This window comes from Callorhinchus milii, unplaced genomic scaffold (assembly GCF_018977255.1).
Source record: "Callorhinchus milii isolate IMCB2004 unplaced genomic scaffold, IMCB_Cmil_1.0 Scaffold2, whole genome shotgun sequence".
In the NCBI taxonomy this organism is placed as follows: Eukaryota; Metazoa; Chordata; class Chondrichthyes; order Chimaeriformes; family Callorhinchidae; genus Callorhinchus; species Callorhinchus milii.
In genome coordinates, this window is record NW_024704743.1 from 49,881,462 (window position 1) to 49,899,873 (window position 18,412).

Genomic DNA, 18,412 nt, shown 5'->3' on the forward strand with positions numbered 1-18,412 from the left:
CACTTTACAGTATGTCCAGTGAAGCCCTTTGAGATATCTAGATGATGAGATAAAGCGCTGTATCATATGCAATGATTATTATATTTTTATTCTTATTATCATCTGGAGTATAAACAGAGCGAGTATAAATCATGTTGTCTCATCCCCCATGGTCCACTAAAAGCTTTCAAGTAGTTCATTCAACCACTCAAGAAATGTTATACTCAGCTCTGTATTCTGTAATAATAATAAAAAAGCTAGTTGTTAATGTATTTCCTTTATTGATGTGGAGAGGCAAGCATAATCAAACTTCCTGCTTTACACTCCAGCAGATTATAATAATTCTTATATATTTACCATCTTTTACGAATTCTGCTTCAACCACTGTTTTTGGTAGAGTATTCCATGTCCTGATAAACAAGTCCCTTCATTACATTTGATTTCATCCTTCCAATACTATCAACTCTATAATTTTCCCATTACAGCATCAAGGTGTTTCTTAAATGAGCGTAGGTTCCTGGCCGCAGCCATTCTTCCTTATAACCTGTTTCAACTTTTATTATCCTCAAAGTAAAGAAATGCTTCCTGGTGTTTGTCCTACATTTGCACCTCACAATCCTGAACCTGTGTCCTCTTGTTCTGCCTTGTCATTGCTTAAAAGCATTCAAGTACATTTAAGCCATTTCAATATATTTTTATTCTTTTTTTATAATTCATATTATTAGAAAATAATTTCTGGTACTATTCCACTATGTCAGAAATCACATAACTGTCAAAGTCTACAGAAAATATTATCAGCTCAAACTTGCAATAAATAAATGATTTTGCACTGTTGATGCCACTAAAACATTGCAGAGTTTAAATAATCTGCTTTTTCATATTCTAATTTCAAGATGTTCAATTCTATCATTTTTTAAAAAAACCTTTGTTTAAGTAGTAGAAAATAACTATCGTAGTTCACAATGACTTTTAAAATATATGTTTCCTGCTTGCGTGTTTTGTAAAATTCTGCTTGAACAATAAAAGTCAGAGAATGAGCCTATTAATAAATTAATAATGCTTGTATTTGATATAGTGCCTTATCACATTGTTGAAATATCTCAAAGTGCTTCACAGGATCTAATGTAAAGTGGATTGACTGTGTATTTTATTACTGTACATCATTCAAGAAAAATAATATTTAATTTCTCCAGATCAAACCACAGCACATATTACTGGAGATTTGTGTTGCCGGAGTGTAATATGTAATTGTTATAAAGTAAACCATTGTGAATAAAGCTGAAGAAGTACCAGCCAACTAACTAAATGCTAAATTCTTTTCTCTTCCCTTAGTGCCACATAATGATTTCTAATGGCAGTGGAAATTAAGGTTCTGTCCTAAATGAGCTCTTACTAATCACAGTTTGTGAAGGGCTGCAAATGCAAACAGTGTCCTCATCAAAGGCTATTTGCACAAATGCTCTCATGTGCTGCAGCAGAGAATGTCTGTGGAATAGAATCTGTGCCCACGGTTCCCTGCACCGAGCTCTTGATTTTGAACTGCTTTACCAGGGGAGTTCTGAATACGAGGCCAGACACTTCCCACAAGGAAGATCAAGATCAGAGGACCTGTCACTAACTCACTTCAGAGCGCCTTTAGCAGCTGACTACAGAGAAGTAGTGTCAGGGGACAGATCGCCAACGAGTATCACAGATTGAGAAGGTGGAAGAAATAAATGGGTATAAATATGAATTCACTACAAAGACAGCAACAAAGAATTCCTTCATTATGCCTCTACTGTACAAAGTACTTTTTTCCCTTTTTTGCTTCAGGCAGTCTCTTCCTTTCATCTCTCACACCGACACTGTGGAATGAGCTGAATTAATATCAGTAGAGATATCCAGTGGTGCTTTGTTCATTGTGATATTACACTACTGCACATTTAGCTCCCTCACATATCAAGTCAGTTCCTCCAGTTAAATAATTATTACTCATCATTCAGCAAAAACATATATTTTAGAAAGAGGATGTCACAATACATTTTATTTTTTTCTCAGCTCTGGAATAAATTTATCACAATGACCTAACAAGAAATTACAGATATTACCAACTGCCGGCCATATACAACTGTGAAGAGACTTCATTCAACTTAAATATTTGCTAAGCCATGCACCTAGGTTACCTCATTCCAAAGAATATTAAGTGCAGGTTGGTAAGAGCCTAGAGTGTGCGATGGAGTGCTGTTGGAGTTTAACCAGCTAAAACAGCAAGGCTTGCCTCAGTTGAGATCAGCTAACCCAGCACATACCATGAATTAAACCTGGGTCTGGGTGACTCAGCTACTCAATGAGTACTCCAATGGAGCCATTCACATTGCTCAATAAATGTTAGAAATTTAAAATATGTACAGCTCAGAAGACGGACATTTGACCTATCATGTCAGTGCTGTTGATTATGTGTTCATTAACTTATTTGAAAATCAACTAGATCAATACTTGTTCAGGAACAGTTGCTGACCTTCAAATGAGATATTAATCCGAGGTCCCATTTCCCTGTTCAGGTATGCATAAAAGATCCACAAAATGAGAAAGGTGTTTCTCCCGGTTACTTGTTCAATAATCTTCTAGATAAAAAAATATAGATTTTTTTAACGATTGTTTGTAGGATATTTCTGTGTGCAAATTGGCTGCCACATTGCCTACACATAAAACAGATACTTAATATATTTATTATTTATTTAGTATTGGTTTATTTATTATTTATTTAGTGCTGATGGCTTTAGGATAGGTAAAGATTCAGGTGACTGTGGAGGACTTCAGGCCAGGGTTGAATAGTGGAGATGATTATCACATTAGATGAATATTGTAGAGAGTTGCTTGAGGGCATACTTGTGCACAACTCTCCCTGAGGAGCTGGGCATCATTGCCCTTCTGCTAAGCCCTAAATGATTATCAACGACAGAATTTTCATTTAAATTGGTATCATAGGGCTGAGCTAGACACAGAAACTAAGGTGCCCTTGCTTAAATTATGTATCTGTCAATCAGATAAAATGTATGCAATGCCATTTGCCTCTGGGTTGCCTCTCAACAGAAACAAAAGTAGACATTATACATATACTATTCAGAATGAAGTAGACACTTATACATATACTATTCAGAATGAAGTAGACACTTATACATACATATACATATACTATTCAGTGTTCAAATGAAAGTTCAAAAGTGTTCAAAAAAAGTTAAAATGTTCAAAGATCAAATCAGGACCAGCGACAGCCTGCTGGAACAAAAGATCTCATGAATCGACACTAATGCTGAGAAATATTTAACCTATTCCAAATTACAGGTTACCAGAAAAACATCCACAGGCCTTTCCACAATCTACCCTTTTTTTAATCAAAAATTATTTTAATTAAAAAAATTAATAAATAAAAAATTAATTAAAAAAAGGTTTGTTTATATAACAATTTTGGGGGTGTATGGTTTTAACCAGTCACAACACAACATAAATTCTGTGTTGCCAAGACATACAGTAATAATAATATTTGGCATCTGCCTTTCAAAGTGCTTCACAGGATACACTGCAACGTGCAGTGATTGTGTACTTTGCAAGCACACACCAGTGGATCAACAGGAAGAATCAATTAATGCTAAAGACCTGGAGGATGAAGTGTACATATTAGAATAAACCAACAGCAGCTATAATAAATATAATAATCATAATCCTTGCATTTGATATAGCGCCTTATCACGTCTTCGAGATGTATCAAAGCATTTCACAGAATATACTGCAAAATGAATTGACTGCATATTTTTTGTAGGCGAAATATACAGTCAATACAGCACTCACATGGTCCTAACTGAAGTGAGATGACAGTTGCCCCACCTCTTGAGTCATGGAAGTTGGGTTGCATCTCAGGATTCTAGTTTTTTACTTGGTGTCAGCCTAGCACTTTGTGCCTCAGAGTCAGAAAGTTATGAGTTCAAGCTATGTTGGGACTTTGAATGAGACATTAATCTGAGGTCTTTGAAAAGAGAAGGGAATTCCCCCTGGTGTCCTAGCCAACAATCCCCCAGATAAAATTGGTTATTCACTTCATAGCCATTTGTGGGACATTGCTGTGTGAAAACTGGCTGCTGCATTGCCTATTAAATATACAGTCACTACATAAGAACATAAGAAATGCTAGACAAGAAAAGACCAAGGCCTTCCACCTTCCTGGCGGTCACATGCACATATGTTCCAAACTACCTATGTACTATATCCCATAATGTTATTTCCTAAAATAAAACAATCTAATCAGTGTTTGACAGAATCAACACTTCCTGCTTCTCCCCAGGGAGCCTGTTCCGCAGGTTCACTATTTCTCACTGAAACAGTGTTTGTGTAGATCGTTCTGAGTTTACCCCCCTTCAATCGCAGGGCATCTCCTCTGGTTTTACTATTCTGGACAAGTTGAAACAGCCTGTCATGATCTATATTGTTTTGCCCCTTTAGAATCTTAAAGACAGCAAATCATGTCGCCTCTCAATCTTCTCTTTTCCAGTATGAACATGACCACTTTTACTTAGATGCTCCTCATAGTACAGTCATTCCATTCCCTCAATTATTCCTTCCATTCCCTCAATCACCACACTTTACAGTAAATTCCTTGAGCTTTGAGATATATTTCCAAATTGAAAGATGCTATATCAAATGCAACTATTATTTATTATTATTATTGATGGGCATGTGATCCAGAGTTTCAAAGTTTTCTGTTTGCCTGCTATTTGCAGAAGTTGGATGTGTAATAGCGCAATCTATTTGCTGTATATTGGGCACTGAATCTCCAAAAAAAGGAGATGTCTGTTGTGAATGATGTTATAGTATTGTACTTCCATAAATATTGTGGAAATGTAAAGTAAGGAGATTGCAATAGGCATGCTTTAATCTGTCCGTCTATTAAAGCACCATTTGAAACTATAAATAAATAAAATTTCCCGCTAATAGTATATTAATATTCTGAAAACAGAAGATTATGAAATGACCAGTTTCTTTGATCACAGTATGAATATCAGTATGAGCAAACATTGAACTTTGAGGAAAAGAGTTCACGGGCTTACAGAGAATTTGTAGTTCTGAACAGCAGTACTCTGGAAAGCCAGATGTGCAGGAACAAGTCAATGTACATATTTGATTAGATGTGGGGGAGGGTGTGGAGGATGGAAGACATTCCAGACATTAGAAGACAATCTGCTCAAGAACTGCTTTTGCCCAAACTGTTCTTCCCTTTTCCAAAGCTCACATTATTCTCTTTCTTAAAATGCCTGCCCCGAGTACTTTCATTTTCCCCATTTTCACTACCACTGTATCTCTAACCTTTTACTCCTTGCCTTGCCAAGTTTTAAGAATGCGTTGCTGCCACCCAACTATACATTATTCTCTCTCAACATCTTTGCTCAAATCACTAAGTTCGGCATTCCAACCTCCCACAACAGTGAGACAGCCCCGACCAAAGTCACCAACAACTACACGCCATTGCTAATTGATTCAATGTCTTCTTTGTACTCAATGGCTTCTACACTGATCCCTCCGTGCGTGTTCATCTGCGGCACAATCAAGGTCTCTATCTTCTGTCCCTCCTATTCCTCATTTACATGCTACCAACAAAGCTATCAGCCATTTACACATCAATTAAGCCGATCAATATCTCTCCACCAGTAGTTTTGAATCCAAGATTTTTGCTGTTCTGTCTGACTGCCAGTTCAGCATGAAATCTTGGAATTGCTGTAACTTTCTACACTTTAATCAGCTCCTGTCAGCTGGTTTCAATGCTATGGTTTCTCTCTGAGGCTGAGCCCGATGGTTTGGAAAGTCAGATATTTGGAATCTAAATTGCGCACTAACCACTGAGCTACAGGATTCCACAATACATGTATCAAGGCCACCTGAGCAACATAGGATGGTGTCTAAAGAATGGCAGTTTCTTTTTTAATAATGTCTACAAATCGCAAATCGCGATTCCTGGTAATCAGAAGTACTTCACCTAAATCCATGGAAACTGCTTCAAAAGCATACTGGACGAGAGACGAATTCCTACATGATAGTGTGGGTGTGGACAAAACCTGGGCAGAACCCACTATAACACGAATAGCACTCTCGTGCTCTATTCATTTTAAATACAAGTTTTAGACAGATCAGGTATTATGACAGCATATTATACATTGGAGTTGAGCAACACAATACAAAAGTGAATGGCACTGGAATGCGGCAGAGGAGATTTCCTTGTGACCATCTGCAGAATAAATGCAGTGGCTGCCAAATGATGTGACTCTGGTCAGAAACAATGCTTACAGGGTGCTTTGTAATAATTGGGCCAAGGTCTTTTAAGGGATCATTTTGGAATGTTTTTAAAGTGCCGGTTGCATGTCAGGCTCTTTAATAACTTTCGAAATCTAGCAGCTGAAATCAGAACTCTCCTCAGCTGCACCCACTGGTATTAGGAGCAGGAAAATAAATCAATCTTCCCCGCTCCGCATGACGATACAGCTAAAAGTGAATTCACTCCAGTTCCAGTTGTATAAGCCGGGCTTAAAAGCCGTCCTGCTGATTGCTTGAAGTGTTCACTTTCATATGTCTTAATTTCTGGACATTTGCACTTCTTCTGAGGTCAATCGTTTAAGTGTAATTAGAATGTATTTTCTCATGCGCTCCCCTCCCAGCTCACATAGCAGGTGACTTCTTATGTAGCAACACCCAGAGGCATGAATAGTACGATAAGAGCAAACGTATAATTCATGTTTCCTGAAATCAATGCCGTGACTTAAAATCATTGCGATTTTTTAAATGTAGCACATTCACTACAGCAGTTCAAAAGAGCACAAGAGGTCAAGGAGTTGGGCAAGTGAACACAAAGGAGTAGTCATCAAAGGAGAGCATACATCAACCTGAATCCCTGCCTACCCCCACCGCCCACCCTACCAATATCCTAACCATATAATGCAAGCAATATAATACTGTAGGCTCTAGTAGGTAGAAAAATTAACCATAAGGGGAATATACAATTGACGCAGGGAAAAGTTTTAGATAAAACTTAAACTCAAAGTTCAATAAACACATAAATAATAAAATGATCAACCACAAATCAAACAGAAAGTCCCAGGAGTGTCTAGAAATAAATGACTGAATCGGAAACCTATGCAGCAGTTATGATGTGATCTTTGCTTGACTGCACTATTTTGGTCCCAATGCTTTCCCAGCAGTCTTGGCGCATTGATTTTAGCCAAAAGCCATTACTTGAATTGACTACCAATTATTGGAAAGAAGCCACCAGCGATACTAATTTAATCTGCAAGCAATACAATTGCAGAAAAGTGCTTGACTTAGGGGAGCATGCTGACCTATCGATGACAGGTGAGAGACAGAAACTGGGCAGCAGCATAATCTCTTTATCAGTCATGTGATATTACCTGGGCTCTGACATTTCCTGGAGAGGATTCAGCATGTTTCGTGTACATTCCCCTTGTTTGCAGGTGTATCCATGGAATGGAAAGACGGACGGTTAAACTGCTCTGAGACACTACCCCGTGTGAAGGATACTATATAAATATGCCTAAAGGAAAATTAAGTGACAATTTACATTCACATGCTGCCTGCCTTTCACATTTGGGAAGATGTTTCAAAGTGCTTCATTGTGCTTGCTGGGTACCCGAGCTGAGGGTGGGATTCATGGGGTTTATGGAGGGGAAAGATGATTACAAGCAAGGTCGAAGATGTCATGTCTTAAACAAGGGGAGGGAGGGACAAGGCCAAAAGAAGGTGACAGCTGAATAAGCGTCATTCCATCATACAGAGTCTGAAATAATAGTCTAAATAATAAATATTATGATGGTATGATGGAATGACGCTGTAATTACATTCTAATTACACTTAATCCTTTTATAGATTCCTGGACTAAATTCCACTGATCCAAAAATTTCTACCTCTCCCTTAAACAGGAACACACTAAACTAAAATAAAAAAAATCCCTATGGATCTATGTAGCTGTTAGTATAAGAATAGATTCTGTTGACATGGGCTAAAATACTGAAAATATATGATCCTCACACTTGACCTGAAGTCATTGACGTGGAGTCCTGTAGCTCAGTGGTTAGAGCACTCGCTTTGCAAGTGAGAGACCCGAGTTCAATTCCAGGCAGGGCGAAACCTTGGGCAAGTTTCCTTACTCCACACGCCTAATAATAATCCCTCCAAAAAAACAAAACAATAATAAAATTGGTCATTTTCAATCCATAACTTTGTGAGACATTGCTGTGCCCAATTGGCTGCCGCGTTCGCCCACAAATATACAGTCAATTCACCTTATAGTACATTCTGTGAAGCGCTTTTGGACGTCTAGAAGACGTGAAAAGCGCTATATCAAATGCAAGGATTATTATTATTATTGTTGTATATTGCATATCAATTATTTGATTGGAAAGCTCCGTTTGCTGTTATGCGATACTTCAATAATAGAACTCCCGATCAGAAAGCCAGAGATTCAGTGGCAATGCTCTGTTATTGTGCGCACAACAAGCCAAAGTGGAAACATGTACAACTATCGATCAATAATGCCTTTCAGTAGCGAGTTCCTAAAAGTACCAGATTTTTCAAGCATTGCAGTAAGTGTGACAAATGTGAGGGATTTCAAGCTGGCTGTACTGAAACAGATTAATAAGAAGCTCTGATCTGTAGCCAATTTACCGTTGTGCATGCAATAGTGTCATAGATTGCAGTGGGTTCACACCTATGTAGGGAGAGGCAACCTGCAGTCAGCTGTGACCCTCACTCTTTCCAGCAGGCAGCACGAAGCATAGTCCAAGTAAGTTGATTTAACCCAGGTAGTTGTCAGAAATTGATAAATCATTCTGATCTGCACACAATGCAAATCAATCCCTAGGGGTAGAAAGTTTCCTCAGTGATGGTATAAAGTTACAGTTTCTACACTGGGTGTCTGGTGTCTGTGAATGTATTCTAGATCCATCCACAAAATAAATACAAACAAGCAGGAGCACTGTGGTACTGGACACCGGGACACAGATCAAGTGATAACATGAGTGCTAGCAGAGAGTTTGATTCCCCATTTTTCTAAATCCACAATGTCAACTATTAAGAAAGACCTGACATCGAGGATAAGTGGTCACAAGAGTACATTTGCCTGCTTTCTAGGAGCTGTCCCAAGAACAGCGTTGGAGAAGGACTGAAACTGGTCAGCTAACCACACACCCCACCTTAATAGCAGCAATTGAGCCTTGGGATACCCACTTGGCCATTTTTGTATTGTCTTGCAAGTTGCTAGTGAAAAGATTTTTTTTGCCTTTTTATTTACAGTGATCATACCAGGATTCATGCATGCCTATCTCTCCCTTCCCCCCCATCACTGTGTGCGCTGCCTTTACCAATATGGCCGCCCCGCTCGCACCACCATTGCAGGTCACAGTTTTACCAAAATAACCACTGTCTCCCTCCTGCCCCCACCATGCATTGTGCATGCTGCCTTTACCGAGATGGCTGCCCTCTACCGTTGCCACCATTGCAGGTTTTCCAGTAGAGGACCCACTTGGGGTACCAGGAGGGGCTCACTTGGGGTGCCAATGGATGTTCTTTCGGGGTCTTGGAGGTGACAATCATGTCGTCTGGGGAGAAAAGTTTAGGGTTCTACAATTTTTAAAAAAATTATGAGCATCAGTGTATTTATTCGAGAATGTGATGAATAAATGAGGTAGAAGGGAATAGAGGAGTTTGGGAGAGGGGATGAAGAGCGGCAGGACTTCATGTGGAATATAAACGCCGGCACAAACTAGTTGATCAAATGGTCTGTTTCATTGCTGTATGACTCGAGGTAACTCTGTGTAGCAAAGTGTTTTTATTTGGCCTGAACATTGTGGGGGGAAAAAAAAACTTTTATTGTAGCATTGCAATCAGTTTTGGCAGCAAAACACCAACATTTTGTTTATTTGTTACAGAACTCTTACCTGGTCCCACGGAGAAATGATTCCACCGAAACACATGAAGAGGTAACCCATGGCAACCAGGCACGCCCACACTACCAGGGAAAACACGTGTAGTAGTTTTCTGAACAGTGACTCCACACAGACCAGAATAAATATTGCAAAGAATATAGCCAGAGCTGTTGGAACAGTTATTAGGAAGGCCACATGGTCTTCAATATCCTGGGGACAGATAGAAATGAAAAGCTTTATAAGTGCATCACCACAATATCTCCAGAAAGATTTATTTGTATAACACTCCTCTCATCAATTTTATGTCAAAAGCATCTGATAACACAGAATTAGTGTCTGCTTTTAGGAGCTTGGAGGGCGCAGAGCACCATTTATTATATCAGATGCTAGATTAAACTGACTGAAGCTGATTGCGCCCACGACTTCATTGGTTCCCTCTATTTATAGCAATGAATTTCAAATATGTGCATAATGACATAAAATAACCTCATTACATTTATTGCCCTGTTGTAAAATGAACACTACTGGTTATTCCATTCACAAGGAACTTAAACATTGATGACGCTTCAATTCCAAATATCTCCCTGTCTATCTATGATTATCTTTAAGCTCTGTAGGGAATGCTGCTTATTTCTGAAATCACCTTTTGAGGATTGAACTCTCTGTGCACCCAGTTACCAGTCTATCCCTTACTGTAACCAATCTATCCCTTACCCTATGCTGTGCAATTTGCAGTTTCTTTAATGACATTTCTTCAAAAGGAATCCAAGTTTGTTTGAAAGGGCATTTCTTCTGGTAACTGGAAATAAATCATGCCAACTCACAGCAAACTAGTGTCAGGGATTCTTTTCACTCAGATCCTGTTAACCCTGCAAGCTAAAGCTCTAATAGATATTTTTTATCACCCCCCCAGATCATGCCCCAGATAAAACTGATCATCCACTTCATTGCTGTGTGCAAATTGGCTATTGCATACACCTTCAAAAAAACAGTCCCTAATATCCTATGAAGTGATTTGAGGCATCTGGACAATATGATAAAGTTCTGTATCAAATGCAAGGATTATTATTATTATAAAACAGACTTCTGGGTGTCACAGTAAAGACACATTGGAATGCTCTTCTGTTCAGTGCACTTCTGGTTCACTGTTGCTTAGAGGGATACATGCTACTCTGAGCTTTTTGTTTAATAAAAAGCCAAGTTTGCTGCTGTTTACTGCTCGTTCCATTTGAGGCGCTGCTCCTCAACCAATACCAAAAGGTACTTTCCAAATTGGATTGATCTGATGGCTTTAATACAGCCAATTTCAAAAGAATTTTTAAACATTGAAACAAAGAGAAAGGAAGATTGTCGACCAAGATACCAGGAGAACCTCCCTTCTCTATTTGACAGCATCTACTTGAATAACAATTGAGTAGATAGAATTTCAGTCTAATATTACATCTGACTGACAGCATCACTGGTAATGCAGCCTAAACTGTGTTCTCAAGTTCTGATGGTGGCTTTCAACCACAACCTTCGGACCTACAGGAAAAAGTACCACCAATTGAACTAAGCTGATGCATGCTATTATAAGAATAATAATCCTTGCATTTGATACAGCATCTTTTATATGGCAAGGATGTTTCAAATCACTTCATAGCATTTAATGTAAAATGTTGTGACTTTATATGAAAAGTAACTAAGTATGAGTTTGTTCACAGTAACAGACCCTCCTCAACTCCTGACAGAGCTCTGGAATTTCCCTGTGTAAGTGGGATATATGGAACTCTTAGTTTGGTTTGGATACGTTTCACATGTATCAGATGCCTGGCTGACCAAAAACAAGTCAACTCCTGACTGCTGCAATTTGGAATTGCAAAGTATAAACAACAACAATAATAACTTGCATTTCTATAGCGCTCTTCACGCGGGTTAGCGTCCCGGAGCGTTTGAAACCCTTTCCCCCCACTACTAACTCCACTGCTGGACATGGTGGTGAGACGGGAGCGGAGTCAGGAGAGCGCGGGCGGAGCCGAGGTCTAGTTGCATGTATAAAGCACAGCCAGGTGAGGAGCCACTCAGTCGGGAGCGGAGTCAGGAGCTGAGGTAAGTGAGGGAGTCGGGCGGGCACCATTCACTAAGTGACGTCAGCGTGAAAAAAACCCAGCAACAACAACAACAATGGCCTGGCCACTGCCACCGCCATCCCGGTCATGGCCTGGGAGGCTGAGCCTGAGGGCTGATGCCGCCCGCTGATTGCTCGCTCCCGGTCCGTGTGTGCATTTTGGCTGCTGCCCCGACCCGAGCCTCCCCCTCCACTCTAAATGCCTCTCCTCCCACCCCTCTCTATCCGATACTCCCCCTCTGTCCTTCTCTCCCACCGCCGTCCCCGCCTTCTCTCTCTCCTCGACCCCATCACCACTTCCCTCTGCTCCAGCCTGGGCATCCTCCGCCGGGCCCATCGTGGCTCCCGGCACTGGCTGTCCCAGAGCAGCAACCCCACATGTCCAATCGTTCACTCCCTCCGCTCAAACCACTTCTTTAAAGCAAATCCAACTTCCCCCTCCCTCACACGTACCCTCCCCAACTCTCCACTCACACCACTCTCCACAACCATCACTCCTGTACACCCCAAAATCCTCTCTGCATCACTCTCTCCTCCCTCTCCTCCCTCCTGCAAACCCATCCACATTTCCCTCGAAAATGTCTGTTCCCTCTCAAACAAAGCCCTCACCATCCACGACCTCATCCTGGACGAGCACCTTGACATTCTTGGGCTCACCGAAACCTGGCTCTCCCCCAATGACCCCGTCCCTCTAGTGGAAGCCTCCCCTCCAGGCTACACCTTCCACCACACCCCCCGTCCAAACCAATGTGGCAGCGGGGTGACCTTCATCTCCAAAGCCTCCCTTGGTCTTACCCTCTACTCCTCTGGCTGCTTCCCCTCCTTCGAGCACCTCACCCTCTTCCACCGCTCTCTCCCATTGAAAATCCTCCTTGTCTACCGCCCCCCTAAACCCTCCGGCTCCCTCCACACAGACATCTCTACTCTCTTCTCTTCCCTGTCCCTCTGCTCCAAGCACCTGCTCATAATGGGCAATTTCAACATCAACCTAAACTCCCCCTGCACTACTTCTGCCAACTTCACTGCCCTCCTCGCCTCCCTAAACCTCACACTTCATATAGATTCACCACCCACAGCCATGGTCATGCCCTTGACCTCGTAATCACCCACGGCCTTGACATTTCTGACCTCAGCATAGTGAACAAGGTCTTCTACTCCAACATCATTTTGGAGGCTAAACACAACCCTAAAATCCTTTTTTCCACCACCCACTACCTCCTCTATGCCCCTCCTCAGGCCTCCTCAATCTTCATATCAAATCCCAAGTGCAAGGAGGTCATGGACTTCTTTTCATCTAAAATACACAACATCCCCCAGGCAGCCTCATCCACCTGCCTCTTGTCTCCCACCACCACCCCCTCTCTGTCATCCTCACCCTCCCCATCATCCATCCTACATTCCTTCCTCCCCATCTCTCCCTCCTCCCTCTCACCCACCATCACCTCCATGAAACCCACCACCTGCTGCCTCGACCCCCTCCAACTTGCTGGTCACCCAGCTCCCTTTCACTGCTGGCTGATGTCATCAACCTCTCTATCTGTGACCAGGGCTCCCTCTGCCTCCTTCTCCTCCTGGACCTCTCCGCCGCGTTCGACACAGTCGATCATGCCATCCTCCTCCACCACCTCTCCTCCGTCATCCACCTCAGTGGGACCGCACTCACCTGGTTCAAGTCCTACCTCACAAACCGCCAGCAGTACATCTACACAAACGGCTTCTCCTCCCAATCTCACCCAGTTACCTGCGGGGTATCCCAAGGATCCATCCTTGGTCCCCTCCTCTTTCTGATCTATATGCTCCCTCTTGGGGGTGTCATCCGCAGACATGGGGTACATTTCTACATGTACGCGGACGACACCCAACTCTATTTTTCCACCTCTCTTTGCGACCCCCAGTCCCCTGATGTTCTGTCAGCCTACCTGTCAGATCTCAGGGGTTGGATGATCGCAAATTTCCTTCGTTGACAAGACGGAAGTCATACTCTTTGGCTCTCGTCAACGTCTAAAATCTCACGGCTCTCACCTCCTCCACCTACCCGACCGCCCCCTAAAACTCTCCGAACCCGTACGCAACCTAGGCGTTAGGTTCGACCTCCCATATCCTTCCTGCCCAACATCCGGTCCCTCACCAGCACCGCCTTCTTCCATCTCCAACGCATCACCCGTCTCTGCCAATACCTCTCTCCTAAAGCCGCTGAAACTCTAGTCCATGCCTTTGTCACCTCTTGGCTGAACTATTCTAACGCCCTCCTCGCCAGTCTCCCATCCACTACCATCCATAAAATCTAAATCATACAAAACTCTGTCGCCTGCATGCTCACCCGCACCAAACTCCACTCTCCGATCACCCAGTCCTTGCCAGACTGCACTGGCTGCCTATCCCAGAGAGGATCAATTTCAGGATCCTCACCTTTGTATTCAAATCCCTCCACTCCTCTGCACCCCCCTACCTCTCTGACCTCCTCTCTCCTCAAAACAGTACCCGTTGCCTTTGTTCCTCCAGGTCTGGCCTCCTCCTTGTCCCGAGTCCTCTGCTCCACCCTCAGCAGCCGTGCCTTCAGCCACTATGCCCCAAGGCTCTGGAATTCCCTTCCTCACTCCCTTCGCCTCGTCCCCTCTCTTCCTATTTTCAGGTCCCTGCTGAAGACCTTTCTTTTCGACCGCGCCCTTGGTCACCTTCTTCCCCCTTCCCCTGGCTCGGTCCAGGGATCCTTTACTGTGAAGCACTCTGAGACGCCGTCCGTCGTGGAGGGAGCTATATGAATCCAAGTTGTTGTTGTTGTTGAATTGAAATGAAGGAAGGCATAAGGATGCCACTCCACCATTGGAGAGATGATAAGAACAAAATAATAGGTGAAAAATGTGACATTTCATAAATGATTCAGTGTGACACATTAAATCTGTAATCAAGTGTTCCATTTTTTGACCTGAAATTAAAAATGTGACACAATACGTCAAGTTATGCAAGGACTTTTCGATTCACAATTAGAGTTGCATCAGAATTGCTGCAGTGGTGCTGAGGAAATCAACCAAATGGTTATGTTAGGATGTAACTACGATGGTGGCTTTCAACCACTACCTTTTTCCATTGAAATTTAGTGGATGGAAAAATAAGTTTCAATGGAAAAATAAGATGCCCCACAGGACGTGTAAACAGAATAAACTATTATCGTTTCTCACTATATTTGTTATATTCTCGCTTTATCATGACAACTGTTCTCTTTTAATTCACATCTAAGTTCACCTGCTCTGGTGTTGTCTGACAGCTGAACAACACTATGCTCAAATCTTGGTTAGCCGGAGTAATGAGTGGGGGGGTGGGGGCAGAGGGAGTGGGGGGAGATCCGGTCCTGCAAGCTAGAATTTCCAACTCAGTCTAATTATAATGCCAATACCGGCTTTTATTTGCTTTTTGAAAAATGCCAGTAAATCACGATAACATTGTCACTGTGGCCACTGTGAAGACCAGGAAAGATGGTAAATTCTGCTCATTGGCATTGACGCACAATAATAACAACTTGGACTTGTATAGCGCCCTCCAGGTAGGGTAGCATCTCAGAGGCTTAACAGTGGCAAAGCCTGACTCCGAGCCGGGGGTTTCAGTTTAAAAAATTGGGGTTTCGGATCCGGTCCGGTTAAATTCGAATTCCAGATACTTAGAGTCCAGTAAGCCAGGGGTTTACTGTATCAGCATGCCTTTGCTTTTAAGCGCTTTGAGACGTCATTGTGATGTAAAAGGCACTATATAAGTATAAATTGTATTGTACTTTCCATTTCTAAAAGGTTTCGCCCCACAGTAAATGGGGGAAGAGTGAATTGCAAAACCATCTTCCAACTTTACTTCTTGGATAGCTGATGGGACTGTAGATTGTAAAAGTGTTAAGCATTACTGAAAGGTTTTGATAATATAATGGATTTCTTTGCTCAGCCAGGTGTATGACACATGCCAACACCCATCACATGCTTAAGTACATCCAAACTAGACTGAGATCTATTACAGTTGTTGTTTTTCACTGATGACACAAATTAATTTGTTGTTGATGATGAAAGCTGCTCTGTGTTCAGTAGCAAAATAAAAATGTGTCTCCAAAGTGCAGAACACAGAGTCTATTTTTGTACCCATTTACACTGCTAGTACTAATTATAGACATATGTTTTGCGGTGTTAAAATGATGTCTGTGGCAGCAGCTAGTGTGTTTGTTTACTATTTAAATATGTAACTGATACATTTCTTTACCAGCAGTGCAGCACCACAGTCACTTCTGGGCTATTGCACCTGGAGGAATTGGCTGCACAGAATAGAGATACATCTGGGGCATTTATTCAGCTAAGTTTGCCAACTTTCACTCAACATCTCTGTGAGATGAACAAGTCGTGCATATGTTTTTGAGGATTCCTGACGCAATACACGTTTTTTCACTCCCTTTCTCATTCTATGCCTTCAGAAAATAGCAAAAGACTCTAGCACATCAGCCAAACTCCTCCATCTGTGGCCTAAAATGTCCAGTCAGGATATAGATCTTTAAGCACCATGCTTTGAACACCATAATATACATACCACTTGTCATGGAAAATGTTCTCATATTTAACATGCCTGTTCTTTCCCATACAGTGTAGTGTTAAAGAACAATTTCCATACATAACTGGAACTTTCATTAGTTTCGCTTGGATACTCTTAAGCATGGTGGAGGGTGGGGTTCTACGTGTGTCAGACACCTAGCTGACCAGAAAAAAATCCGCAATTCAAGGAGCAGCAGAAAATATTTGTTCATAGAATCATAGAATCCTACAGCACAGAAGGAGGCCATTTGGCTCATCTTGCCTGTGCCTGCTCTTTAAAAGAACTATCCAATTAATACCACTCTTTCGCTCTTTCCCCATAACCTTGCAATTTTCTTCTATTCAAGGATTCATTCAATTCTCTTTTGAATTCTATTATCGAATCTGCTTCCACCACCCTTTCAGACAATGCATTTCAGATTGTAATAACTTGCTGCGTAAAAGAAATTCTCCTCATCACCCCTCTAGTGTTTGTGCCAATTATCTTAAATCTGTGTCCTCCACCAGTGGCAACAGTTTCTCCTTATTTATTCTATCAACCATTCTGATGCGTGCTCCATCAGCAATATCTCAAAGATCAGCTCCTCTGCTCAATATTCAACCATTGTACAAATGCTCTGGATTTTACATCTTTACATTTATTGTATTTTCCATCGTTGATTGACTTCAGTGTGAGACTGACACTGAAACACAAACACCAACACTGAAAAAACAAACACCAACACTGAAACACAAACACCGACACTGAAACACAAACACTGACACACAAACACTAATACTGACTCTACAACACAAGCACTGAAACACAAACACAGGCACTGAAACACAAACACTGACATTGCAACATAAACACTGACACTGCCAACAAAAACACCAACACTGAAACACAAGCACAACCACTAACACTGAAACACTGACACTGTTTTATTGTGTTTTTTTGGTCAGCGGGGTGTGTGACACATATGGAAACACATCACTAGGCTTAAGAGTATCCAAAACAAACTGAGATTTCCATCTATTCCACCTACATGTGGAAATTCCAGAGATATTTAGAACTCGCCATTGGATGTCCAGCAACAGCCACCCTGACTGCCCCATCCCCATGTCCGCCGCAAGGCCCACCGGATCCAAACCTCGGGGGGAAACCTCTCCTCTCTCATCCACAGTCCCACCCTCCTTGTCAATCCTCACCCTACTCTTTCTCATCTTACACATTCCTCTGCCACTTATCCTTTCCATATCAGGTGCCTTGGAACATCCTCCCAACGTAAAAGGCGCTTTACAAATGTAATTTGTTGTTGTTGTTAAAACTGTATGCTTCCATTGATATCGCTATCTGGCAGACTTTCCCACTGCTTGTCCAGCTAATACCACCCTACCCGTTAGGGCTTTGGCTTGCAGGGTTAACAGGAGCTGAGTGGGAGGATTCCTTGCCCCCGTGACTGCTCTGCCTTTCCAAGTCTTTCTGATGAGCCAGACTGGCTGTGCTGCCGTCAGCAGTGCCCTGGAATACTGTGTACCCACTTGGCTCAGGAATTGGACTACCAAGACCGCCACAGAGGTCTGGCTAGATTCACCATTCTGTTGCCAAACATGTCACCTGGGAGACAGTTCAGTTCCAAGGAGACCCTGTTTACCTCCCTTCACCATCCCTCGCCCTGGCAGGAACATAACCCTGACACTGCAATACACTAAAAATCTATAAATGGCATCAAAATCCTGTAAGGCATTTTACTCCTGGTGTTTTATCACTTTCACTTTTGAATTATAGTATACTACAAATCTCACTGCCAGTTTTATATAAATTA

At 42.0% G+C, this 18,412-nt stretch overlaps 1 protein-coding gene across 3 annotated transcripts in view; it reads right to left on the bottom strand.

The window, feature by feature from the left end:
* LOC103183192 (adenylate cyclase type 2) overlaps positions 1-18,412 on the bottom strand; it is a 147,102-nt gene that overhangs the window by 127,978 nt on the left and 712 nt on the right. For all 3 annotated transcript variants that reach the window (XM_042332070.1, XM_007900530.2, XM_007900529.2), the window contains exon 2: positions 9,951-10,148. In XM_042332070.1, the coding sequence (XP_042188004.1) occupies positions 9,951-10,148 (198 nt within the window). The remainder of the gene's footprint in view (positions 1-9,950; positions 10,149-18,412) is intronic.